This window comes from Xenopus tropicalis, chromosome 6, assembly GCF_000004195.4.
Source record: "Xenopus tropicalis strain Nigerian chromosome 6, UCB_Xtro_10.0, whole genome shotgun sequence".
Lineage (NCBI taxonomy): Eukaryota > Metazoa > Chordata > Amphibia > Anura > Pipidae > Xenopus > Xenopus tropicalis.
The window spans coordinates 144,126,994-144,154,770 of record NC_030682.2 but is presented as its reverse complement, the minus strand read 5'-3'; the positions used below and the strand labels follow the sequence as shown (position 1 = coordinate 144,154,770).

Here is a 27,777-nt window from a genome sequence, read left to right as displayed (position 1 = left end):
AATCCCTATGTGCCATAGTTTTATGGTATCTCTCTGTACAGGCTATGAGCAAACTTAGGGGGCTGTTCCTGCTGAATTGTGCTTAGTACAGGGGAATCCCTATGTGCCATAGTTTTATGGTATCTCTCTGTACAGGCTATGAGCAAACTTAGGGGGCTGTTCCTGCTGAATTGTGCTTAGTACAGGGGAATCCCTATGTGCCATAGTTTTATGGTATCTCTCTGTACAGGCTATGAGCAAACTTAGGGGGCTGTTGCTGCTGAATTGTGCTTAGTACAAGGGAATCCCTATGCTGCCATAGTTTTATGGTATCTCTCTGTACAGGCTATGGGCAAACTTAGGGAGCTGTTCCTGCTGAATTGTGCTTAGTACAGGGGAATCCCTATGCTGACATAGTTTTATGGTATCTCTCTGTACAGGCTATGAGCAAACTTAGGGGGCTGTTCCTGCTGAATTGTGCTTAGTACAGGGGAATCCCTATGCTGCCATAGTTTTATGGTATCTCTCTGTACAGGTTATGAGCAAACTTAGGGGGCTGTTCCTGCTGAATTGTGCTTAGTACAGGGGAATCCCTATGCTGCCATAGTTTTATGGTATCTCTCTGTACAGGCTATGAGCAAACTTAGGGGGCTGTTCCTGCTGAATTGTGCTTAGTACAGGGGAATCCCTATGCTGCCATAGTTTTATGGTATCTCTGTACAGGCTATGGGCAAACTTAGGGGGTTGTTCCTGCTGAATTGTGCTTAGTACAGGGGAATCCCTATGTGCCATAGTTTTATGGTATCTCTCTGTACAGGCTATGAGCAAACTTAGGGGGCTGTTCCTGCTGAATTGTGCTTAGTACAGGGGAATCCCTATGCTGCCATAGTTTATGGTATCTCTCTGTACAGGCTATGAGCAAACTTAGGGGGCTGTTCCTGCTGAATTGTGCTTAGTACAGGGGAATCCCTATGCTGCCATAGTTTATGGTATCTCTCTGTACAGGCTATGAGCAAACTTAGGGGGCTGTTCCTGCTGAATTGTGCTTAGTACAGGGGAATCCCTATGCTGCCATAGTTTATGGTATCTCTCTGTACAGGCTATGAGCAAACTTAGGGGGCTGTTCCTGCTGAATTGTGCTTAGTACAGGGGAATCCCTGTACAGAGTATCAGCCTGCAGATAAGGGTGCGGATACGGGTGCAGGCACAACTAGAAGAATTTTTAAGTGCTAATTTGCCTTGTGTGACCTTACCCTAATTAGTCAAATGATAACGATGTGGCTAATTTCTGTAATGGAGATGGATCGTTTCTCTCAACAATTCTCCTTCATTGATTTATGGCCGTCTGTGCAATGCTAGCCAGCTATTTGTAATTAGTTGGGAATGATAATTAGTCAGTTCATGGAATCCTGGGGTGACTTCTTATCCTTAAAGGGTTAATATCTTAATGGGCTGGGAGGGATCATAACAAATGGTTTCCCCATAATTCCTCTGGGACATTTCTGTGCAGTGGTCACAGACTGGAGGATATGGTGTGTACAGAACACTGATTATTTTGTTTTTATTTACTTGCCCTTTATGCCCCCCAGCTGGTTACTAATCAGATTTTGAAATGGAAAAGCCAACTGCCAATAGATTTGCCACATTAGTGCTGCCTAGAATGCTATATTTATTCTGCAGAAAGCTTAACCATACCTGAGAAAACAGCCCTAGAAGCTCCCTCTGTTCGTTTAAGATAGCAGCTGCCATTTTAGTTTGGTCTCAGTAGCTCTGTGCTGCAGCTCTGGCTGCTGGTAGCTCAGATTACACAGAAATGGGAAGGGGAGCAAATTGTGATGGGAGGAGGAATGAATTCTGATGGGATAGGGAGCACGAGAAGGGAGGGAGCAAACTGAGCAGACTCATGCCATGCCCTGAAGTATTTTTCTGAGAGAAGGAAATCTGACACAGAAGAAAGTGTACACAAAAGAAGAAGATAAATCCTGTGTTTCTTTTGATAGAGGACTCAGTGCACGAGAAGGTAGGGGAAGGGGGGGGGAGAGGGATAGAGGAGCAAACTGAGCATACTTGTGCCGTGCCCTGAAGGATTTTTCTGAGAGCAGGAAGTCTGACACTGAAGAACATGTGTACACAAAAGAAGAAGATAAATCCTGTGTTTCTTTTGATAGAGGACTCAGTGCACGAGAAGGTAGGGGGATAGGGATAGAGGAGCAAACTGAGCAGACTCATGCCCATGCCCTAAAGGATTTTTCTGAGAACAGGAAGTCTGACACTGAAGAACACGTGTACACAAAATAAGTAAATAAATCCTGTATTTCTTTTTATAGAGGTCTCAGTGCACGAGAAGAGAGGGATATAGGAGCAAACTGAGCAGACTTGTGCCGTGCCCTAAAGGAAATCTGACACAGAAGAATGTGTACTCAAAAGAAGAAAATAAATCCTGTGTTTCTTTTGATAGAGGAATCAGTGCACGAGAAGGGGGGAGAGGGATAGAGGAGCAAACTGAGCAGACTTGTGCCGTGGCCTGAAGGATTTTTCTGAGAGAAGGAAGGCTGACACAGAAGAAAGTGTACACAAAAGAAGAAGAGAAATCCTGTGTTTCTTTTGATAGAGGACTTAGTGCACGAGAAGGTAGGGGGAGAAGGATAGAGGAGCAAACTGAGCAGACTCATGCCCATGCCCTAAAGGATTTTTCTGAGAGCAGGACCTCTGACACTGAAGAACATGTGTACACAAAAGAAGAAAATAAATCCTGAGTTTATTTTGATAGAGGACTGCAGTGTTTCTGTGAGTGCTTATGGCTGTATTTACATAGACCTTTCTGATAAAACTTACTGAATTTTTACCTTTCCTTCTCCTTTAAAGGGGCTCTTTTATTGGGGGTGTTGTAGCCATACCCCATTACATTTCTGGCCCGAACATACTCCAACCATTACCTACCGCTGCCTGTATTCATGGTCAGACTGGGGTGTGAGAGACCCACTGGGCCTGCCACCCCAGGGGCCTCCAACTGCCCATTTACCCACCACTAGCCCCTCCCCCCTCATGTGTAGCATTCACTGCTGAGGGCCCCAAAGTATACCTCCCAACTGTCCTGATTTTTCGGGGAACAATCACGATTTTAACAGCTCAGCCCACAGTCACAGGATTTTTATTGAAAAGTCCCTCATTTCCATTTGATCTCCTGCACTGAACACTAAAAAAGATACAACGTTTCTCAAACCTAATTAAATAAGTAGCTTTTGGCAGAGCCCAGAATACTCACCCCCTGCCCTGAGATACAACTGTAACTAATAAGCTAAACAGGTCTCTTGGGGGAACTGAGCCTCGCAGCTTAAAGGGCAACTTCACCTTCATTAGCAAAACTGTAATAACTCATAATACAGAGCCCCCAGAAATGTGTCCAAACTTTACATAACCTGCCAAATTTTGTAAAATGGGAGTGGTATTTAGGGGGTGTGGTCCCAAATGTGGGTGTGGTCAAAATATTTTGCCATACAATTTATTTTTTTTGACTCTCTTTAAAATTTTCAAATGTTGGAAGGGAAGCCCCAAATCCATGGGCCCAGTAAGCGCCACCCCCACCCCATTCCAGCTCCACAATCCCCACACCCATCCCTGTGCAGCCCCCAATCAATAACTCTATTCCCCTACAGCATGAACTCCACTCTGGCAATTCACAAAACTGCTTTGAATTTGATTTTAGAGTAGAAACCAATAGCAGCCAATCAGAATTGTGCTTTCGTTAGTCCTGCAGCAGTAGTAGTAACTGACCTAATCTCACTGCTGATTGGTTGTTACGGGTCACAGGTCCACAGTACATTCTCCCTTCTTGCTGCCCGCTACCATCTCTACAATTGCCAGGCTGTACCACGTGTTCTGCACAATCACCTGATGCGCCGGAGTCACATGACCCGCTATGGTCCATGTGAGCGCTCCCGCTCCGCTCACTTCCGGGTTCCTTAGCGCTGGGGAGTTTAGAGCCGGGAGTGAGCGGGACGTGTGTCCGGTACAGGCTGCGGGGAGGGGGCGCTGTCAGCGCTTCTGCAGTACCCGCAGCCGCCTACCATGTTATGTGCCCCCCTGCTGGATGGTAGGTTCCTAGGGCTGCCTCTGGTTTACGTCTCAGCCTGGAACATCACATTCGGAATAAGGGGGTGTTCTGGATAAGTGGATATGTGTAACCTACTCCCCCGGTTAGGTGTCTGCGTGTGGGATTTGATACTGTATAATATCAGTAAATGATACTGATATTATAAACAATAATGTATTTATAGAGGAGTTTATTGTAGAAAATAGCGTTTGAAGCCCCTTTGGAGAATGCTGGAATCTGTACTTGGGGGGGTACAACTGTCTAAATGGTGATGGTGGGTGGGGGTAATGTGATTAAAATCCCAAGGTTTTTACTAGGGCTAGTAATAGTGATCACACATACTGCAGCAATTAGTCTGAAGTGTGGTTGCTATGGGTTACTAGACCAGTTAGGAACTGTGTGACATTTATAGAGGAAGTGCTATTCTAGCACTGGCTTTGGTGCATTGCCATGGTTGCTTCAGCATTGACATTGGGCAAACTGCTGTATGCAGTGTTTCCATGGTAATAGCCATGGCTGGAGATATGTTGGGGGGGGGACGGGACTTGGGTAATTAACGGATGAGGGTGTAGTTAGGGCAGTGCAGGTTGGTGACCCGTTGGGTGAGGTACAGCAACACTGACCGTAGCTCTCTAATCACTGTCCCAGGCCTGCGTCCCCCTAATGATGAATCCATCCCTATAGAAATGTCATTGATCTTTGTGTTTGTGTGTAGGAAGCAGCTCGATCTTCATGTGCAAACTCTGCAACCTCTTTTCCCCCAATCATTCCGAGCTGGTGCTGCACGTGTCCGACAATCACACGGAGGAGGGCCTGACCGCCGGCGACATCATCATCCCGCTGAGACCCCTCGCGGCTTCCAACAGGAGCGGTGACGGTGAGTGCCATGGGTGTCTAGGGGCAGGGTCTCTATCTATAGCACCGGTGGTGTATTTATAATTGGAGGAAAATAGAATTTACCCCCCCTCCAAACTGCAGCAGGACAGCAAGTTACAATGCAAATGAGTTACTATGGCCATCAGCCTTAGCAACCACTTTGTTCTGGATGGAGTGTGAGAGTGATGCTGTGCTCTTACTGATTCACCAGGGGGATAATAGAGTTCAGCAGAAGGAAATGTCACCGCTCCCTGTTCACTTGTATAGAGTTTCAGGGGCACCGATATAACTGATTCAGTATAGAGCAAACCCTATACAAGTGAATAGGGAACTGTCGCTTCTGCTGAACTCTATTTTCCCCCTATTGAATCTGTCAGACATGGGATGGGTGTGGGGGGGGATCACTCACACCGCGGGAGTCCTCTGCTGCTGCAGAGTGGTTCTAAGCTTTTGTCCCAGTGAGGAGCCTGGGATTCTTGTTGGGCTTGGGTTCATGCTCAGTACTCACCGACTTGCTATACCTATGAGTAAACTTAGGGGGCTGTTCCTGCTGAATTGTGCTTAGTACAGGGGAAGCCCTATGTGCCATAGTTTTATGGTATCTCTCTGTACAGGCTATGAGCAAACTTAGGAGGCTGTTCCTGCTGAATTGTGCTTAGTACAGGGGAATCCCTATGTGCCATAGTTTTATGGTATCTCTCTGTACAGGCTATGAGCAAACTTAGGGGGCTGTCCCTGCTGAATTGTGCTTAGTACAGGAAATCCCTATGCTGCCATAGTTTTATGGTATCTCTCTGTACAGGCTATGAGCATACTTAGGGGGCTGTTCCTGCTGAATTGTGCTTAGTACAGGGAATCCCTATGCTGCCATAGTTTTATGGTATCTCTCTGTACAGGCTATGAGCAAACTTAGGAGGCTGTTTCTGCTGAATTGTGCTTAGTACAGGGGAATCCCTATGCTGACATAGTTTTATGGTATCTCTCTGTACAGGCTATGAGCAAACTTAGGGGGCTGTTCCTGCTGAATTGTGCTTAGTACAGGGGAATCCCTATGTGCCATAGTTTTATGGTATCTCTCTGTACAGGCTATGAGCAAACTTAGGGGGCTGTTCCTGCTGAATTGTGCTTAGTACAGTGGAATCCCTATGTGCCATAGTTTTATGGTATCTCTCTGTACAGGCTATGAGCAAACTTTGGGGAGTGCCAGTATAATTCCATTTATAAGTGACCATGACCCCCCTCCTTAGACATGTCTCCTGCTGGCTTCTTGTAAGATGGTTACAACACTAGGGAAGGATAAAGTACACGATTAAAATAGCTTTTTGCCAGGCACTTAGTTAAAGGGCAAGTTCATTATTAATGAGACAGAATTACCAGCATTGGTACACTAAATAGGCTTTGTGCTGAATGTATCTCTGCCTGTGTTTCCTATGTTTTTAATGAAAAGTTATGGTTTCTGTTATTTACTGATCTAAACAGGGCAAGCAGTGAAACTGAAGCTACTCCATGTTGGTCCTTGTGAGGTAGATAATTAGACTACCAGAGTTTAGACAATCCCCTGCATAATGCACTTCTCCTTATCTCTAAGCCAACACAGTCACGACACTGGTGAAAGGGAGGGGGTTGCTTATACAGAGCTCAGTATCTCTTGCTAAACTAAAGGTGACCATACAGGGGACAGTTCAAGCTGCTGATATGGGTCCCTTAGACCGATTTGGCAGCTTATCGGTCGTGTATGGGCACTAATGACGGGCCTGCCCGACCTGAAATCGGGCAGCTCTCAATCGGACGGGTTTGATTTTTCGTCGGAGGAGGGACCGCTTTGTCTCGTTGATCTGGTCCCTGAACCGACGGGCGCCTATACCCGCCCCAGGTGGGGATATCAGGAGAAGATCCACTCACTTGGCCACCTTAACTCAGCTAATTACTACTAAGATAGTAAGTGTGAAAGCAATTTTTGGGTACAGTTCCCCTTTAAACGGATGAAGTGGTGAGACCAAGAGCTGGCACGCAGTGGATTGACGCCGTTGATGCTCAGCGCAGAGTATTTTGCATGCTGTGCGGTGTAGCGGATTGCGACTTCCGTTAATGCTTGAGGAGAGCCCATCTCCCGACAGAGTGCTCTCGCTGGCAGCTTGTGTCACAGAAGTCAAAGGGATCAGATAATGAATGGAGGCATCAGGGTGATGAGACAGACTTAGTTACAGAGAGCAATCTCTACCTGTAACCCAGCTGTCACTCTCCAGTTCCCCGATGGTCTCATAAATGGGAAATAAGCTGCAGCCTCATTGTATGTTCCGTCCCTGGGCCCCGCTCTTTCTGCCTTTTGCCTGGGGCCACACATTGCTCACTACTAAATGACATTAGAGCTTCAGAGGAAAGCGGGTAATAAGTTGCAGCTTTGGAGATGTACTACTTGGCCAGAAGTATTGGGACACCTGCCTGTCCAACATCTCATTCCCAAACCAAGGGGGTTAATATGAAATTGCCCCTCCCTTTGCTGCTATAACTGCCCCTGCTCTTCTGGGAATCTTCCCACTAAATGTTGGAACATTGTTGCAGGGAGTTGCTCCCATTCAGCCACAAGAGCATTAGTGAGGTTGGGCAGTGATGTTGGGGATCAAGCTCACAGTTGGGGTTCCATCCCACAGGGGTTAATATGAAGTTGCCCTCCATTTGCTGCTATAACTGCCCCTGCTCTTCTGGGAATCTTCCCACTAAATGTTGGAACATTGTTGCAGGGAGTTGCTCCCATTCAGCCACAAGAGCATTAGTGAGGTGAGCAGTGATGTTGGGGTTCCATCCCACAGGGGGTCAGTTGGGTTGCCCCTCCCTTTGCTGCTATAACTGCCCCTGCCCTTCTGGGAAGGTTCCCACTAGATGTTGGAACAGTGTTGCAGGGAGTTGCTCCCATTCAGCCCCCACAACATTAGTGAGGTTGGGCAGTGATGTTAGGGATCAGGCTCACAGTCGGGGTTCCATCCCACAGGGGGTCAGTTGGGTTTCCCTTCCCTTTGCTGCTATAACTGCCCCTGCCATTCTGGGAAGGTTCCCACTAGATGTTGGGACAGTGTTGCTGGGAGTTGCTCCCATTCAGCCACAAGAGCATTAATGAGGTTGGGCAGTGATGTTGGGGATCAGGCTCACAGTCGGGGGTTCTATCCCACAGGGGTTCAGTTGGGTTGCCCCTCCCCTTGCTGCTATAACTGCCCCTACCCTTCTGGGAAGGTTCCCACTAGATGTTGGAATAGTGTTGCTGGGAGTTGCTCCCATTCAGCCCCCAGAGCATTAGTGAGGTTGGGCAGTGATGTTGGGGATCAGACTCACAGTCGGGGTTCCAGTTTATCCCACAGGGGTTCAGTTGGGTTGATGTCAAGGCTCATTCTGTATGGACCTCCCTTTGTGCTTGGCGGAATTATTGTGCTGAAAACAGAAAGAGCTTTTCCCAATTTGTTACCAAAGAGTAGGAAGCACCGGGTGATTCTTTAGGTGCAAACAGGGGTCCCCAGACAATTATTGCGCCTCCACCAAACATTACAGTTGGCATGGAAACTGCCCCAGACCATTATTACTTCTCCACCAGAAATTACAGTTGGTATGGAGACTGCCCTAGACCATTATTCCTTCTCCACCAAACAATGGTGATGGCATAAGCATTCAGATAGGATATTGCTTCCAGAGACAGTTTAGAACCCAGCAGTGAGCATTCCCAAGGGAACACAGTGTTCTAGAGCAGTGCTGTCCAACTTCTGCGGTGCCGAGGGCCGGAATTTCTCGCGCATACATGGTGGAGGGCCGCTAATGGAAGCCACACCCACTTCAAACCACATCCATTTTATCACAATGGTGGTAGTGCAGCAAAAACCCAAATGCTTGGTCCTCACTGCAGGGATATCAACCATCATTCATATGTGAAAGTATTATATTATGTCATATTAAGACACACCCTAAAATCCATATGACTCTTCTCCTGTGGATAGCACAGCAACCCCCAGTACATAATTACACACCTTAGGGACCATTTACTGGCTATTTCCAACTGCTAATAAACTCCCAGAACAAATCCCTGCCAGGTTCACCTCCCACAGGCAGCATAGGGTAGCACTCTGCCTGCCCTACTCTACCTGTGTGTGCTATACTCTGCCTGCCCCATGATGCCTGTGTCTGCCATATGCTGCCTGTGTGTGCCATACTCTGCCTGCCCTCCCCTGCCTGTGTGTGCCATACTCTTCCTGCCATATGCTGCCTGTGTGTTCCATACTCTGCCCTACCTTGCCTGTGTGCCATACTCTACCTGCCATATGCTGCCTGTGTGTGCCATACTCTGCCCTACCCTGCCTGTGTGCCATACTCTGCCCTACCCTGCCTGTGTGTGCCAAACTCTGCCCTACCCTGCCTGTGTGTTCAATACCCTCCCTGCCCCATGCTGCCTATGTGCCATACTCTGCCTACCCTATGCTGCCTACACACAGGTCTGAGGTGTGAACAGTTGAACAATGTGGATGATTACAGCCTGAGCCTGAGGTGTGAACACTGCAGGGGTTGAACAATGCAGGTATTAAAAGGTGTGAAAAACACAGGGGATTACATTTTTAAACAATACAGAGTGATTACAGCCTGAATCTGAGGTGAGAGCCATGCAGGGGGGGGGGCAGTTAATCTCAGTACTGATACCATTTAAATCCTATACAATGGTAAGACATCAAAGCAGCCAGACAGGTGGGGGGCCACACAGAGGGGGGTCGCGGGCCGCATGCGGCCCGCGGGCCGCCAGTTGGACAGCACTGTTCTAGAGGTTTGGCTAACCATGTTTGGCCATATAGTGTATTTATGATTAGGCTGTTGTTCTCAATGCCTTTATCTACTTACCATATAGTGACTCCCCTTGTCTCTTTCTCTGCAGATTTATCAGCGGTAAAAAGGAAAAGAGGGAGGCCCAAAGGTTCCACCAAGAAGTCCATCGCAGAAGAGGAAAGCACAGAACAGAGCAGCAATGCATCCGGCGACCTCCTCCCGGAAACGGACGAGAAACCGGACCCTGTACCGGAGAACCTGGAATGTCGCAAGTGCAGCAGAACCTTCTCCAATGTCCGGCAGCTGAAAAAACACATTTGCATTATTGTGTTGAACGATGATGAAGATGTCACCTCAGGTGAGGCTGCCGATGGAACAGCCCATGGATGGCAGTTTGATCTAGATCAGAGTCAGGTGTTGTTGGTGGTTTGGTACAAAATAAAGGGAATAACAGAATGTTTTATATTTGCTCAATAAACTAAGCCTCACATAGAGTTGACTATTTCAAGGGCAACCTAACCCATCAAATGATTAGGCTATATGTAAATGTCCCTGGGGGTCATTTATCAACACTGGGCAAAATTGCCTGTGGGCAGTAACCCATGGCAACCAATCAAATTGTTGCATTGTTCTACCTGCAACTGGCTGAAAATAGCAGATTGGTTGCTATGGGTTATTGCCCACAGGTACATTTGCCCACTGTTGATATTATGTTTAAGGCAGATTGTGCTGTCACAGGGTTAAGCTGCTGTTTGGCAGTGAAGTTTGGAGCCTCCACCATCTCCATCTTTCTAAAATCACATGACTCCATTTCCCTCATGTCTGTGGCACCGCTCATGCTCAGTGAGTTCTGGGTTGCTGTTACTTTTTGCTGGGCATTTTTGGCTGCTTATAAAGACATTTGTCAGCAGTAGTAGCCGGATAAAGAATGTGGTGCTTTGGCTGACAGACTTAGGGCTTTGCAGCAGCCATAAGCAGACATTCCACCATTTGTAGCCCAGTCATTCGTGGATCTTTATCTTCCCCATTCAGCTTGAAGTTGAAAAGCTATTTTGTGTTTATATTTTCGTTTGGGTTTTAAATGATACTTAAAACCTCCAAATCAACACGCGGCTAACAGTCTAGTCACTCTTTGTTAGGCAACGATTTTGAAGGGAAATTCATCCAGCCGGAGTCAGACAAAGAAAGGGAAAGACAACCAAAGAGGTCCCGCGTTCAGAAAACGGACAAATCCGCCCAGCCCAAGGATTCGGATAAAGCACAAGGCGTTCACCCGATCGTCCGGGTCCTTCTAACTGCTCACGAGGCTATCCCAGGTATGTGGTGCTTTGGCTCAGTCTCTTCTTTCTGGGGTCAAGAGGGGATATTCTTGAATAGGGTTTATTTGCGGCCCCACAATATCACTTTAGCCCAGGGGTCCCCAACCTTACAGTGAGCAACACAAGCACCATAAAAGTTCATGGAGGAGCCAAATAAGGGCTGTGATTGGCTATTAGGGGCCTCTATGCACCCTATCAGCTTACAGGGGCTTTATTTGGTAGGAAATCTTGTTTTTATTCAACCAGAACTTGCCCCCAAGTCAGGAATTCAAAAATAACTCCCTGGTTTGGGGGCACTGAGAGCAACATCCAAGGGGTTGGGGAGCAACATGTTGCCCCTGAGCCACTGGTTGGGGATCACTGCTTTAGCCTAACATTTGTGGCCCTTTAGGGTTGTGACAGAAGTAGAGATTAGTTGCCACGCGACAAATCTCCCCGAAATGCCATCCCACCGGCTAGAACGTAAATTGCCGGTGGCATGGCATACGCGGCGCCGCTGAAGTCGCAGAAGTTTCATCTCAACGCAACTTCCACAACTTTGGCAAATCGCGGCGCCGTGTATGCCATCCCACCGGCAATTTACATTCTAGCCGGTGGGATGGCATTTCGGGGAGATTAGTCGCCCGCAACAAGGGCGTGGCGACTAATCTCCCCAACTGTCACAGCCCTAAAGAGCCACAAATGTTAGGCTAAAGCAGTGATCCCCAACCAGTGGCTCTTGGACTACAAGGGCTCACAGCGACTAATCTCCCCGTCTGTCACAGCCCTTAGGGTGAAGACACACAGAGCTACTAGTAGCAGCTACTTGTCGTAGATACTAAAATAGACAATGCTGACCATTTACTGATAACTGTCTCTACGTGTGTTTTAGCAGAGGCAATTCTCAGTATTGTCTATGGCAGGGGATTTTCTGGAGTTTAGTAGGTGTGAAAAGGTAGCTGCTATTAGTAGCTCTGTGTGTCTTCACCCTTAGGGCTCTGGCAGATGGGGAGACTAGTCGCCTGGGACAAAACTCCCTTGTCGCGGGCGACTAATCACCCTTAAGGTAAAGACACACGGAGCTACTAGTAGCAACTACTTGTCGTGGCTACTAAAATAGACAATGCTGATCATTTATTGATAACTGTCTACGTGTGTTTTAGCAGAGGCAATTCTCAGTATTGTCTATGGCAGAGGATTTTCTGGCGCTCGGTAGCCGTGAAAAAGTAGCTGCTACTAGTAGTCCAGTGTGTCTTCACACCAGTCACCATCTTGTAATTCTATTTTCTATCTCCTACCTACAACTGCTGCTCCCTTTGTGTATAGCCCCATCACTCCTGTCGGCCCCCTCCTACAGACAGCTCTATCCATAGATAAAACCCCGTCTCCATGCTATCAGGCAGAGCACAAAGCTCGCTAATTCCCAGCGGCACGCTCTGCGCAGAGCCTGAAATGAGCAGCTATTCCTGTGTTAGTAGCAATATCACATCCATCTGCAGGAGACTGGCACAGGCTCAAGGCTGCACTTATTAAATCTTGATCTTTGAAGCTGCGGGTTCCTGGGGTGTCGGGGACCTGCCGGCCGCCACCGCTCGCTCAGCTGTTGATGAATGACACCTCCCAGAGATAGGGGCACGCGGATCCCCCGCCGCTCAGAATGTGTGAGAATTCACAGAATAGCAGGGTTTCTGCCGGTTATTGAGGGAAAATAGAAGCCTTATAAATAAATAGCTATTAAACTGGTAAGGTGTCGAGTCATTTAGAGGGTGTCGGGGGGTGCGTTTCATTCGAGGAATAAGTAATAGGCAGTGTGTGGCGCTTCTGAATAAGACAATGAAATGCACAGTGTTCCTTCTGTCTCTGTGTGGGTGCACATATGCAGCAAATACACCCAAACTTTAAAGGGAAACTATACCCCCAGAATGAATACGTAACCAACAGACAGTTTATATTATGTTAAGTGACCTATTAAAGAATCTCCCCAAACTGGAATATATATATATAAGTAAATATTGCCCTTTTACACCCTTTCCCTTGAGCCGCCATTTAGTGATAGGCTGTGTGCTCCCTCAGAGATCAGCTGACAGGAAGTGATACAGCTCTAACTGTAACAGGAAGTAGTGTGGGAGCAAAAGGCAGAACTCTGCCCATTCATTGGCTGATGGGGCCTAGCATGTATGTGTGCCTTGGCTTGTTTGTGTGCACTGTGACTCCTATGATCCCAGGGGGCGGCCCTTAGTACTTAAAATGGCAGTTTCCTATTTAGGATTACCCAATGGCACATACTGCTAAAAAAGTATATTTATATGAAAATGGTTTATTTAGATGAAGCAGGGTTTTACAAATGAGCTGTTTATGCAATATATTAATATATTTTTTATAGAGACCTACATTGTTTGGGGTGTAGTTTTCCTTTAACCAAAAAGCCGACTATTTCACTCCACACATGTGTAAAAAGGATTGGTCCCTGGCCAGCTAACAGAAGCACCATCCCTGGGTTTAAGGTATTAGGATAACAATCGCAGGGGGATGCCCAACATTTGGCACCACCCTCCCCAATAATTACCCATTTACTTCTCCTTTAATTACAATTATTTTACAATTATTGCATAACGCTTCGGCCTATTCCACACGACTGTGCAATGGAAGGGTGCGTATGTTGAACCTACAGATTACATAGAGCTTACAGTCTAATACTTCTATCTCTATAATATATACCAAAAGACATTGCAGGGGTAGTGCCCCCCATCATGCTCACTAGAGGATCTTCTCTCGCTTACAGTCTTAGCTACTAGAAACTATAACAGTCGTATTTGTTTAACACAGGAGCAACAAAAATCATCCCTATAGAAGCAGAAACTCCCGAAGCCGAACCAGAAATAAATCCTCAGACTTCCGAGCAAGAGCAGGTGCAGCGCAAGGGTTACCAGGAATACGCCATTCAGCAGATACCCACCGAGCTGGCAACCAAAGCCAACAGGTAACCATAAGATCATTCCGACTGGCGGCCAGCCCAGGGTGAAGGTCAGTTAGAGCAAGATTGTTGGGGGTTCAGTTATTTAGCATTTTTTCTAGCAGCTATCTGGCTTAGCATTTCAGCAGCTATCTGGTTGCCAGGGTGCAATTTATCCTAGCAACCAGGCAATGATTGGACCAAGACTTGGGAATATGAAAACATAAGTAATAAAAAGTAAAAATAACACGATATCTGAGATCTACACCTCAGCAAATGTGCAAAACCATCAGACTGACTTTACTATACCGCCACGATACTGTATTTTTGAAATGTTAGCCATTTACCTGTGCCAACCATGTGGATAGATGGACCGCTTGTTAATGTAAAAAACAATAAAAATTTTTGAATTTAAAAAAAAAAGTAAAAATAACAATACAATTTTAGCCTATAGTTTTATTACTTATGTTTCTATGTAGGCACTCTTCTTTTCATACTCCCAGCTCTTGCTCAAATCACTGCCTGGTTGCTAGGATACTGGGGGTCAGTGACCCCCATTTAAGAGCTGGAGAGAGTTAAAAAGGTGAAAAATTCAAACACTATATGAAATTATAATGAAAATCAGTTGCAAAGTTGCTAGCAATGGGGCATTTTATAACATACTAAATGCTTGCCTAAAAAGTCCCATGGGCTAGTGGTTGCGTTCTGATCAAATCCGTGTTATCTTCAGACTTTGGTCAGTTTAAAGTGCTTCCTAGCAACAGTCCTATGATTGGCTGAGAAGTCTGTTCTTTCTAAATGAAGAGTTTGCTCGCCAGTAAATATTGTGCCGTTATCCAAGCTGAGAGATGGTCAGCATGGGATCCGTTTCTGATTCATGATTAGAATGTGGTAAATAATCGATAAGTACATGAAAGGAACAGCCCAGTGCATGGATATTACTGCTCCAAAAATATCATTGGGCCCAAAAATCACAAATAGATAGGTTCAATTTGAACTGGACTGAAGGACTGGACTGAACCCATCTATTTGTCTATGTGCTATACCTATACTGGATGCTTTGTAATGTGGCCTAGCCTCACTGTGAATCCTATGATCCCAGGGGGCGGCCCTTAGTACTTAAAATGTTTCCTATTTAGGATTACCCAATGGCACATACTACTAAAAAAGTATATTTATATGAAAATGGTTTATTTAGATGAAGCAGGGTTTTACATATGAGCTGTTTATACAATATATTTATATAGAGATCTTCATTGTTTGGGGGTATAGTTTCCCTTTAATACTGATCTGGCGACCCACTGGGATTGAGGTAGAGGAGAGATCCTACAAGGGCAAAAGTCACTACAAGTGGATCTTATTATCTTCCTTGTAGTTCTACTACTTTATATCAGATGTTGGACTCCTGTGGATAATGGACGTTTGTTTGTTGAAGATCACGTTTGTTTAGCTGGTATTCGAGAAACGTTTCTAGTTTGGATAAACTGCCCCCCCCCCGTTTCTATATCATCCTATGTCTGACAAGGACACTAATCAGCCGGACAATGGGGTCCCCAGATAAAGCTGCTGTTTAATATCGCCTGGTTCTAGCCCGAGGGCCGCGGCCAGCTTTAGCCTCAGGTCCATTTAGTAGCACTGTTTTATAGAGATGGCAGCTGGGTGTATATATTGCACATTCCGCTAAAGGTCCCTAAAATGGAACTGTATTGTTGACCGATTAAAAGACCAAGTCCCTCTGAGCAGCAGTTAAACAGAGCAGGGAAAAACCTAAATAACAGAGCGAAAGCTGAAAAATCATTTGCAGCAATACTTTCTGGCCTTCAACTTGTCTTACGCTTGGCATCCTTCCCACGGAGCGCTAGTACCGACCCGATACACATCTCCTGCTGCCAGCTCCGTTCCACAGAAGGATTCACACTATCACCCTGTCAGTCACTATGAGGGGCACCGGGCAGCACCAACATGAACAGAGAGATGATTATGGCCAGGCAGCCAGATAATACTCCGCCATAAATTGTGTTTGATGCGCTGCAATGTTTTCATTTTTCTCTTGTTTGATCTGAGGGAAAGGAACAGTATCTAAGCTCCAGTGAGCTATTATAAGGAGAAAGACCTGCCAATTAACCGGATGCCCATTATTATTATCATATGTATGTATAAATATAAACACAGTCTCTCTCTCTCTGTTTGTATTTTTTGATTAGGATAGGATAGGTAAAGGGGTTCACCTTTGAGTTAACTTTTAGTATGATGTAAAGCGTAATATTCTGAGACAATTTGCAATTGGTCTTTATTTTTTATTATCTGTAGTTTTTTAGCTGTTTCATTTTCAGTTTAGGAGCTCTCCAGTCTGGAGTTTCAGCAGTTATTGGGTTGCTAGGGTCCAAGTTACCTTAGCAACCAGGGAATGGTTTGGATAAGATACCGTTATATGAATAGGAGAGGGACTGAATAGAAAAGAAAGCTACAAAAAGTAACAATAACAATAAGACTGGAGTCTCACAGAGCAATAGGTTTTTGGCTGCCGGGGTCTGTGACCCCCCCCCCCCAATTGAAAGCTGGAAAGAGTTGAAAGAAGGCAAATAATTAAAAAATTATAACACGTTAATACTGAAGACCAGTTGAAAGGTTGCTTAAAATAGGCCATTCTATAATCTAATACTAGAACTTATCTTAAAGGTGAACCAGCCCTTTAATGGTTGGCCACCAATTAGCAAATCTGGCACTTTGTTTATTATATGTTTTGTAGGGTTCTACAGGGTTTTGTGGTGCAAGGAACATTAAGTCAAACTGACAAAGTTATTTTAAAGAAAGAAATACACTTTCTTGCCAGTCTAATAATAACGTTAAATCAAAGGGTCTCGTATTTCAGAATCAAAGACAAGTAAATCAAATTACTACGCCAGTCCTCTATAGGTGGCCATACACGTTAAGATCCGCTCGCTTGGTGAGGTCGCCAAGCCAAGAGGATCTTCTCCCGATATCCCCACCTACGGGTGGGCAATATCGGGTGAATTTAGGCTAATTCAGTCGTTCAGCCCTGGGGCCAAATGATCGAATTATAACGGGAGCAATGGGCGCAGTCGGTTCGGGGACCGCATCAACGAGCCAATGTGGTCCCTGATCCGACTAAATTTTTTAACCTGCCCGATCGATATCTGCCCGATTTCAGGCCAGATATTGGTCGGGTAGGGCCGTTGTTTTTGCCCCTACACGGCTCCATAAGCAGTCGAATCAGTCTAAGGGGCAGATATCAACAGCTACAATCGGCCCGTGTATGGCCACCTTAAGTCCTATGTTATCTTGCCCCAGTTATCTCCCTGTTCTGTAATCTTTCTGGGTGTTTTAAGTTTATCAGAAGAACAGACTGCCATGTCTCCATCTTGGACACCCCAGACTAGGTGACCACACACGGACAGCATTAAGCTGGCGATTTGGGTCTATCAGGCAGATTCGGCTGCTTATCATCTGTCTGTGTTTGGTAACCCCCAACACACCTACCAGACCAATATCTGTCTGAAAATTGTTTGGATTACTCAGATATCACCCACCTTATGTGGGCACAGCAGAGGAAAGAGCGGATCTTATAGTGTATAGTGTCTCCGTATGCAGCAGCCTAGAACCCTCCCAGTGGCACACTAGGTCACACTCTGGTTCTAGGCGTAGTGCATGTCTACGACGGCTGTTGTTCGGTGGTAGCCAAAGCAGCAGTGACATCAATTTGCTGTAAAAGAACAGGCAGTTAGAAAATAACATTCTATTGGGGTACACAAATGAGCTTATATCTTCAGGCAAATGGGGTGGGTATTTCCTATAGGTTAGAATCAAGACAGGCATGCCATTTTTTATTTTTTTTGCCTGAAAGGAGGTGGGTATAGGATATAGTCTTTAGTACCAGGAAATACAATATATTTGCAAGCCCTCTGATTTCTCTTGTGGTTTCTCCCCCAGGGTAGGACCGACCCAGCTCAAGATTTTCACTTGCGAGTACTGCAATAAAGTCTTCAAGTTCAAGCACTCCTTGCAAGCTCACTTGAGGATCCACACTAAGGAGAAACCATACAAATGCTCGCTGTGCAGCTACGCCAGTGCGATCAAAGCCAACCTGAGCGTCCATATGAGGAAACACACGGGGGAGAAGTTCAGCTGCGATCACTGCACCTTCAGCTGCCTGAGCAAGGGCCACCTCAAAGTCCACGTAGAGCGAGTCCACAAGAAGATAAAGCAGCACTGCCGCTTCTGCAAGAAAAAGTACTCCGACGTGAAGAATCTAATCAAGCACATCAAGGAAACGCATGACCTGCTGGATAAAAAGGTCCAGGAGACCTTCGACGAGCTGAGGTTGCTCACCAGGGAAGGGAAGCGCCAGCTTCTGTACGACTGTCACATCTGTGAGCGCAAGTTCAAAAATGAGCTGGAAAGGGACAGACACATGCTGGTTCATGGCGACGAGAGACCGTTCGCTTGCGAGCTGTGCGGTCACGGAGCCACCAAATACCAGTCCCTCGAGCTGCACATCCGCAAGCACCCGTTTGTGTACGTCTGCTCCTTCTGTTGTAAGAAATTTGTCAGCACGGTGAGACTAAAAGCCCACATCAAAGAGCGCCACTCGGACGCACAGGAGGCCTTGGTATATAATGACTCCATCAATCAAAGCTTTTGTCTTCTGGAACCAGGCAGTGATATCCAGCCTGAAGCCCTCAGAGATATAGAAAATCCTGCTAAACCATTGACATTAAATGGGGACTTATCATTGGTTCCAGAATTGCACAGCACTGGGCAAGAGAACACCATACAGACTGATGCCCTAGGGACAACATCAGAAGGGCAACAGGAGTCCATGGGTGCTTTCCAAGTAGCAGAGAAGGAGCCAGGAACCTGTTTACCTATTTTAGAAAATGGCGTTGACCCCAAAGCGGGGCCACTCTCCACCCTTGGGTCTGTAGAGAATGAGATTTCCTGCAAAGGTTTTGTGCCTCTCTCGTCTGAGAACGAGAATAATCATTTCTCTTCTGAGCATGAACCTGTTGAGGGTCTCCATTCTGCACCAGCAACCAATCAAGCTGCAGATAATATTTTGGGTTCTGCAGTGTTGGAGGAAGGGGCTAGAAATGTATCTTCCAGAACTGAGCAGAGCACAGAAGTGGCAGAAGGAGGCCCAAACCCCACAACCGAGCCCTCTAGTCATCTTCTTGCCTCGAATCCACCACCCAGCAGCCCAGGGGAAACTGCCGCATTTATGGCCATATTGAATGGCTTACATAAGAGACAGCTGAGCACTGCCTTAATGCAGAAGATACGAAAGATCTATGGCGAACTGGAGTGTGAATACTGCGGTAAAAGATCTGTTAACGAAATGGGTTTTATGGTTATAGATGATTAAAGGGGAACTCCACCCAAACACAATTTTAACCAACTTTGCAATATACATCAATTAAAAATATGCAGCCTTTTCATGATATTTAATGTAATAATCTGGTTTGGAACAGTTCCCTAAGCCCCACCCCCTGTTCCCTAAGCCCCGCCCCCTGTTCCCCTGCTGATCCGGCTGACTACTTTGTGACTCAAATAAAATGTAACAGTAGTCATCTGTCCTCAGCCTGCCTCCTCCCAGTCCCACAATTCCCTGCTGCACACGTGATGCCAATAAGGAAAGGAACATCCCAGTGCAATGCATTGTGGGTTATGTAGTTCCTGCATGCTGTCTGTAAGCTGTGGGGAAGTTGTTACAATGTGTAACATCAGTGTTTTAGTCCCTCCTCCCCTGCCAGGATTTCAAATGATGCAGAAAGAGTAGAACTGTTTAGCAGCTGGATAAATTGTATTTATTCCTACTTTTTAAAAGGAACAGATTACAGGGATAGGGATATTACGGATTTTGGTTTGGAAGCCAGAGTTCCCATTTAAGAAAAATAAGGAAATTAATTAATGTGATATTTGGGTTACTGATCTTTCCAAAATAATAATAATAATACATTGACTATTTGTCCTTTATTCCAGGCAAGCTGTTCTGGTACCAAGTACACTACGACATGCACGTACGGACTCACACGCGGGAGCATTTGTACTACTGCTCACAGTGCAGCTACTCTTCCATTACCAAAAACTGCCTGAAAAGGCACGTGATCCAGAAACACAGCAGCTTGCTGCTAAAATGCCCGTCGGAAGGCTGCAATTACTCCAGCCCCGATAAGTACAAGCTGCAGACGCACATCAAAATACACACGGATCTGGTAAGTGATGTTTGTAGGTGTGTATTTCCCGCTGCTGAAATGTAGTCCATTCATCCCTTATAATCTATATCATTAAGTCCTGTGCTGAGCAGAGTTCAGGTACAGCCCCAGTGTATATACTGCCGGCACAGAGAGATACAGTAAAGCTGGACATAAACGCACCGATAGAAAGGTTTCGCACGATATTCAGATCGTGTTTGGGCTCTGAATGATCCCCCCGATAATTTTCGTACCATGCCGATTGGTCGTTTAGTCGATTGGACAGGTTCGAAAATTTCGGTTGGATAATTGTGTATCTGCCGATGGGGAACCTACAATGGGAGTCACTTTCGTACGATTGGTGGCTGCCAACTGTTTCATGTTCAGAACCTCCTCCCATTTGTATTTTAGATACAATTTCAGGCTGAATGTGAGTTTTAGATCATTGCTTTTAAACCTATGACCGATATCCGAACGTTTGTAGGAAGAAGAGTAAAATCTGAATGTGTATGGGCAACTTAATACTTGGCATAAGCAGGGCCACCATCAGAAATCACGGGGCCCCTCACAATAAAATTTTCTGGGCCCCCTTCCTCCCACACCCTGCCCCCCAGTGGCCCCTCCCCCAGTGACCCCTCCCATTTGTACAAAGGGCACACAGACATTGGTGACCAGGGCCGCTAAAACATTGGTGACCAGGACCCCCTAAAACATTGGTAGCCAGGGCCCCCCTAAAACAGTGGTAGCCAGGGCCCCCCTAAAACAGTGGTAGCCAGGGCCCCCCTAAAACATTGGTAGCCAGGGCCCCCCTAAAACAGTGGTAGCCAGGGCCCCCCTAAAACAGTGGTAGCCAGGGCCCCCCTAAAACATTGGTAACCAGAGCCCCCCTAAAACATTGGTAACCAGAGCCCCCCTAAAACATTGGTAACCAGAGCCCCCCAAAAACATTGGTAACCAGAGCCCCCCAAAAACACTGGTAACCAGGGCCCCCTTAAAACACTGGTAAGTAGGGCTCCCCTAAAACATTGGTATCCAGCCCCCCAGCGTCCTCCAGCTCCCTCCCCCAGCATCCTCCAGCTCCCTCCCCCAGCATCCTTCAGCTCCCTCCCCCAGCAACGGCATCATGGCTGGCCCCCTTTAAAGCAAGGATCGTCCCCCCTGTGCCCCCCTGATGGCAGCCCTGGGCATAAGTATTCCCCTGTGCTTAGTCCAAATGTGCTTATACACACTATATATCTATGCCAGTACATATATTCACAAAAGACAAAGAGTCCCAAGCCGGACTTTATGGAATTTAGCAGGACATTATGGCAGAATTATTAGTGTCAGTTATTTTCCGAGACCTTTCTACTGTCTGCGCTGTAGCTGAGGGCTGAAACACTCTTGGGATATTAATGTTTAATATGTGTTCCCTTTCCCGCCCCTCGGTACTGACACTTACGCCGAGTGACCTCTTACTTTGATTGCCGAGGTTTCATTTATTCGCTCGACAGGGTTTTCCCTGTAACCTGCGGCAGCTGAATATATTTATTTAGGCAGTGAGACAGGAGCTGATCAGCGCGGGGAGGACGGGGGCTGCGGTGGCGGTGGCTCGGATACCCAGCGGCGCCGGTCCAGATGTAACGTTCAAAGGTTTTCGATCAGCGGGCCCAGCTCCGCGGGCACTCTCCCTTGATGGATACACATGAAAAAAATGCCTCATGCTGATAAGTTTAATTTGCTGGAGACCCACGGATAGCGGCGCGTTTGAACATCGCAAGTAGAATGAGCCCACGGACGTTATTACCTATTCCGGAGATTCTGACAAAGCGTTTGTAGTTAAACGGCTCACCTGGAAGGAATCGCATCCGGCACCGAGGTGCTTTGAAGTCTCGAAGCAGTCGCTTCCCAGTGTAGTCTCTAAATTATCCATTCATGCGCGACTCTCTCGCACCCAATAGGCCTTTATAATTACTGTCACATTGTAATAGAGGAGGGTTTTCTTTTTTTTATAATCCTCTTGGGCAGTCGTTGCGTTTGGGGGTGAAGGTACTAAAGGTTTATTAGGGGCAAAAAAGTGATCTGGATATGGAAGGGTTAAAGAGTGCTGCGTGCAAAGAAAATTTTTCAGTTTACGTGACAAAAAGTCACATGATTTTAAAGATTCGGGTTCGGTCAGGAGCGTGGATTGGGCCAAATCCTTCTGAAAAAGGCCGAATCTTGGCCAAACCGAGTCCTGGATTCGATGCATCTCTAATTTTCGTGCAAAATGGTTTTCCAGCTTAAAGCTAAGAGGGAAAAAGGGGAGGGATGATGAGTAAGCTTCCTGTAGGAACCAGGAAGTAGGGGATGATCTTGTGCAGTTTTAGGAGAGCAAAAACAAAAAAATATTTGTAATTTGTCCTTAATTAGGTTAACTTTGGATATTTCCATGTACTAAGCACAATTCAGCAGGAACAGCCCCCTAAGTTTGCTCATAGCCTGTACAGAGAGATACCATAAAACTATGGCACATAGGTATTCCCCTGTACTATGCACAATTCAGCAGGAACAGCCCCCTAAGTTTGCTCATAGCCTGTACAGAGAGATACCATAAAACTATGGCACATAGGGATTCCCCTGTACTAAGCACAATTCAGCAGGAACAGCCCCCTAAGTTTGCTCATAGCCTGTACAGAGAGATACCATAAAACTATGGCAGCATAGGGATTCCCCTGTACTAAGCACAATTCAGCAGGAACAGCCCCCTAAGTTTGCTCATAGCCTTAACAGAGAGATACCATAAAACTATGGCACATAGGGATTCCCCTGTACTAAGCACAATTCAGCAGGAACAGCCCCCTAAGTTTGCTCATAGCCTGTACAGAGAGATACCATAAAACTATGGCAGCATAGGGATTCCCCTGTACTAAGCACAATTCAGCAGGAACAGCCCCCTAAGTTTGCTCATAGCCTGTACAGAGAGATACCATAAAACTATGGGACATAGGGATTCCCCTGTACTAAGCACAATTCAGCAGGAACAGTCCCCTAAGTTTGCTCATAGCCTGTACAGAGAGATACCATAAAACTATGGCAGCATAGGGATTCCCCTGTACTAAGCACAATTCAGCAGGAACAGCCCCCTAAGTTTGCTCATAGCCTGTACAGAGAGATACCATAAAACTATGGCAGCATAGGGATTCCCCTGTACTAAGCACAATTCAGCAGGAACAGCCCCCTAAGTTTGCTCATAGCCTGTACAGAGAGATACCATAAAACTATGGCACATAGGGATTCCCCTGTACTAAGCACAATTCAGCAGGAACAGCCTAATTCTGTCTGTTAATAAAACATCAACATTTCCGTATTAGGAATAATTACAGGACATGTCACTATATTCAGTATCTTTGGGTTCTCGGCTATTTGGGGCAGAATGTAACCGTTTCGCTCTTGTTGGATCGGTGTCAGGGGAGAGTGAGTTATTCCCCCTCTGATTGCTGGTAATTGCATTGAGGGGAAGGTATCACAACTGTGAGAGACTCCATGTTGGATTGAACCGGTGCCCTCTGTGATTGGCCGCCCTGATTGCTGCCTGCACGGGGGCCCATATTGCACAGATAGAAGCGGTACCAGGTCATGATACATTCATTTTTTCCCAGTGCAGCATTTATGGATTCTTTTCTCTCAAGCACGACATTTTAGACACGGTAATCAATCACTTCGTTCATAGACTTGTAACCGTACTGCGGCGACTACTGAGCCTCATTCCTGCCGGCCGGGATATTGTATATTGTACGGTGCAGGGCTAAACCATCGTTCCATTGGCAGTTTGCTTTTATTATCAACTTGCTGGGATCATTATATTTTATATTGTACCATTTTCTGCAAAACAGTTCTTCTCTTTCTGTATCATTTGGAATCCTGGCAGGGGAGGAGGGACTAAAACACTGATGTTACACATTGTAACAACTTCTCCAGTGTTTAAAACGTAGTGTTAGTTTAGTTCTCCCTTAAGAGACTATCCCCCATGTGTAATAAAAGGCACTAAATTTGCCCAGTAGCAGTAACCCATAGCAACAAATAAGATCTTTGTTTTTAAACAGGTGAACAGTAAATTGTGCCTGCTGATTGGTTGCTATGGGTTACTGCTCCTGGGCAAACCTAGTGCCTTTTATTACATAACCCCATTACAATTTCAATTATTTCAAATCCCGGTGACTGTGTGGCCGGTGTTTCTCCAGAATTTCCTCGCTTCCGCTTGGGTCCTCAGGCCTCTCAGTGGCTCCTTATGATAGAACTATAAATCCATCCATCTTGCTGCTGATCGTTCTCTTTAACGGACTGGGTTGGCCCATAACGGGCTGGATTTCATTTAACAAGAAAGTCTGATTTCCCCTTTAATGGAGTTTTCCTGAGACGGTGAGATAAGGTTTTCTCCTATAATTGAATCTGTTTCTCCGCAGTTTCTGTCCTTTGTTCTTCAAGTGGAAGGTCGGGGTGATTATCCATTGGGTTTTCTGCCCCTCAGTGATATTCTCAGAAGGCTTCACCAACCCCAGAGCCCTAAACTTTCCTGGGCTTCATCGTCCTCCTATATATTAGGCCTCATCTCTCCACTCCGTTACAAATGACCGCTGACTGATAATTCATTGGCTGATGTTTTAATGAAACCTAAAGCCTTTTTATGTATTTATTTTATAGGAGAAGAAAACCTATTCTTGCCCTTCCTGTGAGAAGTCTTTTTCGGATGATCGACTGATAAAATCCCATATAAAAACCAACCACCCTGGTGAGAACCATGTGGAGGTATAGGGAGCGGTGGAGGTATAGGGAGCGGTGCAGGCAAAAGGAACGGTGGAGGTATAGGGAGCGGTGCAGGCAAAAGGGACGGTGGAGGTATAGGGAGCGGTGCAGGCATAGGGGACGGTGGAGGTATAGGGAGCGGTGCAGGTATAGGGAGCGGTGCAGGCGTAGGGGACAGTGGAGGTATAGGGGACGGTGGAGGTATAGGGGACGGTGGAGGTATAGGGGACGGTGGAGGTATAGGGGACGGTGGAGGTATAGGGGACGGTGGAGGTATAGGGAGCGGTGCAGGCAAAGGGGACGGTGGAGGTATAGGGAGCGGTGGAGGTATAGGGAGCGGTGCAGGTATAGGGAGCGGTGGAGGTATAGGGGACGGTGGAGGTATAGGGGACGGTGGAGGTATAGGGGACGGTGGAGGTATAGGGGACGGTGGAGGTATAGGGGACGGTGGAGGTATAGGGAGCGGTGCAGGCAAAGGGGACGGTGCAGGTATAGGGAGCGGTGGAGGTATAGGGGACGGTGGAGGTATAGGGGACGGTGGAGGTATAGGGGACGGTGGAGGTATAGGGGACGGTGGAGGTATAGGGAGCGGTGGAGGTATAGGGGACGGTGGAGGTATAGGGGACGGTGGAGGTATAGGGAGCTGTGCAGGCAAAGGGGACGGTGGAGGTATAGGGAGCGGTGCAGGCATAGGGGACGGTGGAGGCATAGGGGGCGGTGCAGGTATAGGGGACGGTGGAGGCATAGGGGACGGTGGAGGTATAGGGGACGGTGCAGGCAAAGGGGACGGTGGAGGTATAGGGGACGGTGGAGGTATAGGGGACAGTGCAGGCAAAGGGGACGGTGGAGGTATAGGGGATGGTGGAGGTATAGGGGACGGTGGAGGTATAGGGGACGGTGCAGGCAAAGGGGACGGTGGAGGTATAGGGGGCGGTGGAGGTATAGGGACGGTGCAGGCAAAGGGGACGGTGGAGGTATAGGGGGCGGTGGAGGTATAGGGGACGGTGCAGGCAAAGGGGAGCAGTGCAGGCAAAGGGGAGCAGTGCAGGTATAGGGGACGGTGGAGGCATAGGGGACGGTGGAGGCATAGGGGACGGTGCAGGCAAAGGGGACGGTGGAGGCAAAGGGGACGGTGGAGGTATAGGGGGCGGTGCAGGCAAAGGGGAGCAGTGCAGGCAAAGGGGGCGGTGCAGGTATAGGGGGCGGTGCAGGCAAAGGGGAGCAGTGCAGGTATAGGGGCGGTGCAGGTATAGGGGCGGTGCAGGTATAGGGGCGGTGCAGGTATAGGGGGCGGTGCAGGTATAGGGGGCGGTGCAGGTATAGGGGCGGTGCAGGTATAGGGGCGGTGCAGGTATAGGGGGCGGTGCAGGTATAGGGGCGGTGCAGGTATAGGGGCGGTGCAGGTATAGGGGGCGGTGCAGGCAAAGGGGAGCAGTGCAGGTATAGGGGCGGTGCAGGTATAGGGGCGGTGCAGGTATAGGGGGTGGTGCAGGCAAAGGGGCGGTGCAGGTATAGGGGCGGTGCAGGTATAGGGGCGGTGCAGGTATAGGGGCGGTGCAGGTATAGGGGGCGGTGCAGGTATAGGGGGCGGTGCAGGTATAGGGGGCGGTGCAGGCAAAGGGGAGCAGTGCAGGTATAGGTATTCTAGCAAAACAGAGGGAGACACTCGTCTTTTTTCATGTTTTGAGACGTAGGTATTTGATGGTTCATTAATCATGATGACTGCAGAATGGCATTGCCCTATCATACACATCAGTTGGGTGTTGGAGATAGGCCCGGATTTGTGGAAAGGCCACAAAGGCCCGGGCCTAGGGCGGCAAAAATTGGGGGGCAGCATGCCGCCCCACCAAAATATTAAAGTTTTTCGTGCATACGGAGCAATGGGGACCTCTCCCCCGCTGCTCCGTATGTGATTGAAAAGGAACGCGCATGCGCGAGGGGGGAGGTTCGGCGTTCGCGCATGCGCATGGGGGCCCGACAGAGAGGGGGCGGCCTCGGGGCGCCCGGCAAACAAATCCGGCCCTGGTTGGAGATCCCTGTACATAACTCCCCCTAAAGGGTTTCTGTGCGCTCGTGTGAGCTGTACGTTATGGCAGATTGTTAACCCTTCCCAAGGCACGGGGCACTGATGGCTGGATACACTGTGTGTATGGGCCCCTTACAGCTCCAACCCTTGCGCCTGTACCCTTGATTATCCATGATAAATGATTCCTATAGATCCTGGTTGCTGACCCCTCCGGCTGCTGACCCCCCAGGAATAGCTGTCTCATTGCCAGATCCAATGGGGAGAGTGCGGTGCAGAGCATTGAGTACGGGCTCCTTGTGTGCCACTCCCGGTATGTGCCCGGTGTCACTAGTAGGTTGGGAGTCATGAGAGCGCTGCATGTTACCAGGGGGGTGGTCTACCTGGGCTTGGTTCTGTATTCTCACACTGCACCCCCACTAGTGCCCCACACTGCACCCCCACTAGTGCCCCCCTAGTATTTGGCTCCCTAGCACAGGACCAGACATGGCGGCCCCCAACCCCACTGCACAGGGGAGCTTTTCTTCCCTCTGATTAATCACAATTATTCATGAGAATTATTTTTAACTTTCCCTTTTTGCAGAGGTTCCTTCGAGCCTAATCTCAGAGGTTCTAGGCCGCAAAGTCCAAATGAAAGGACTGATAGGAAAACGTGCGGTGAAATGTCCCTTTTGTGACTCGTATTTCATGAAAAATGGCTCTGACCTGCAGCGGCACATATGGGCTCATGAAGGTACCGCAGTCTGTCTGTCTGAGTTACAGCTGTGTATAAATATGTGACTGTC

At 47.4% G+C, this 27,777-nt stretch overlaps 1 protein-coding gene across 2 annotated transcripts in view; it reads left to right on the top strand.

The window, feature by feature from the left end:
- Nucleotides 1-3,865: 3,865 nt before the first annotated feature.
- The window catches only part of zfat (zinc finger and AT-hook domain containing), a 49,008-nt gene continuing 25,096 nt past the window's right edge, over nt 3,866-27,777 (top strand). Inside the window, exons 1-9 of one of the 2 annotated variants that reach the window (XM_012964853.3) lie at nt 3,866-4,072; nt 4,788-4,949; nt 9,852-10,100; nt 10,882-11,058; nt 13,867-14,020; nt 17,945-19,329; nt 19,994-20,226; nt 24,868-24,955; nt 27,576-27,725. In XM_012964853.3, coding sequence (XP_012820307.2) covers nt 4,048-4,072; nt 4,788-4,949; nt 9,852-10,100; nt 10,882-11,058; nt 13,867-14,020; nt 17,945-19,329; nt 19,994-20,226; nt 24,868-24,955; nt 27,576-27,725 — 2,623 coding nt within the window. In that variant the 5' untranslated portion in view covers nt 3,866-4,047. 2 annotated transcript variants of the gene reach the window in all.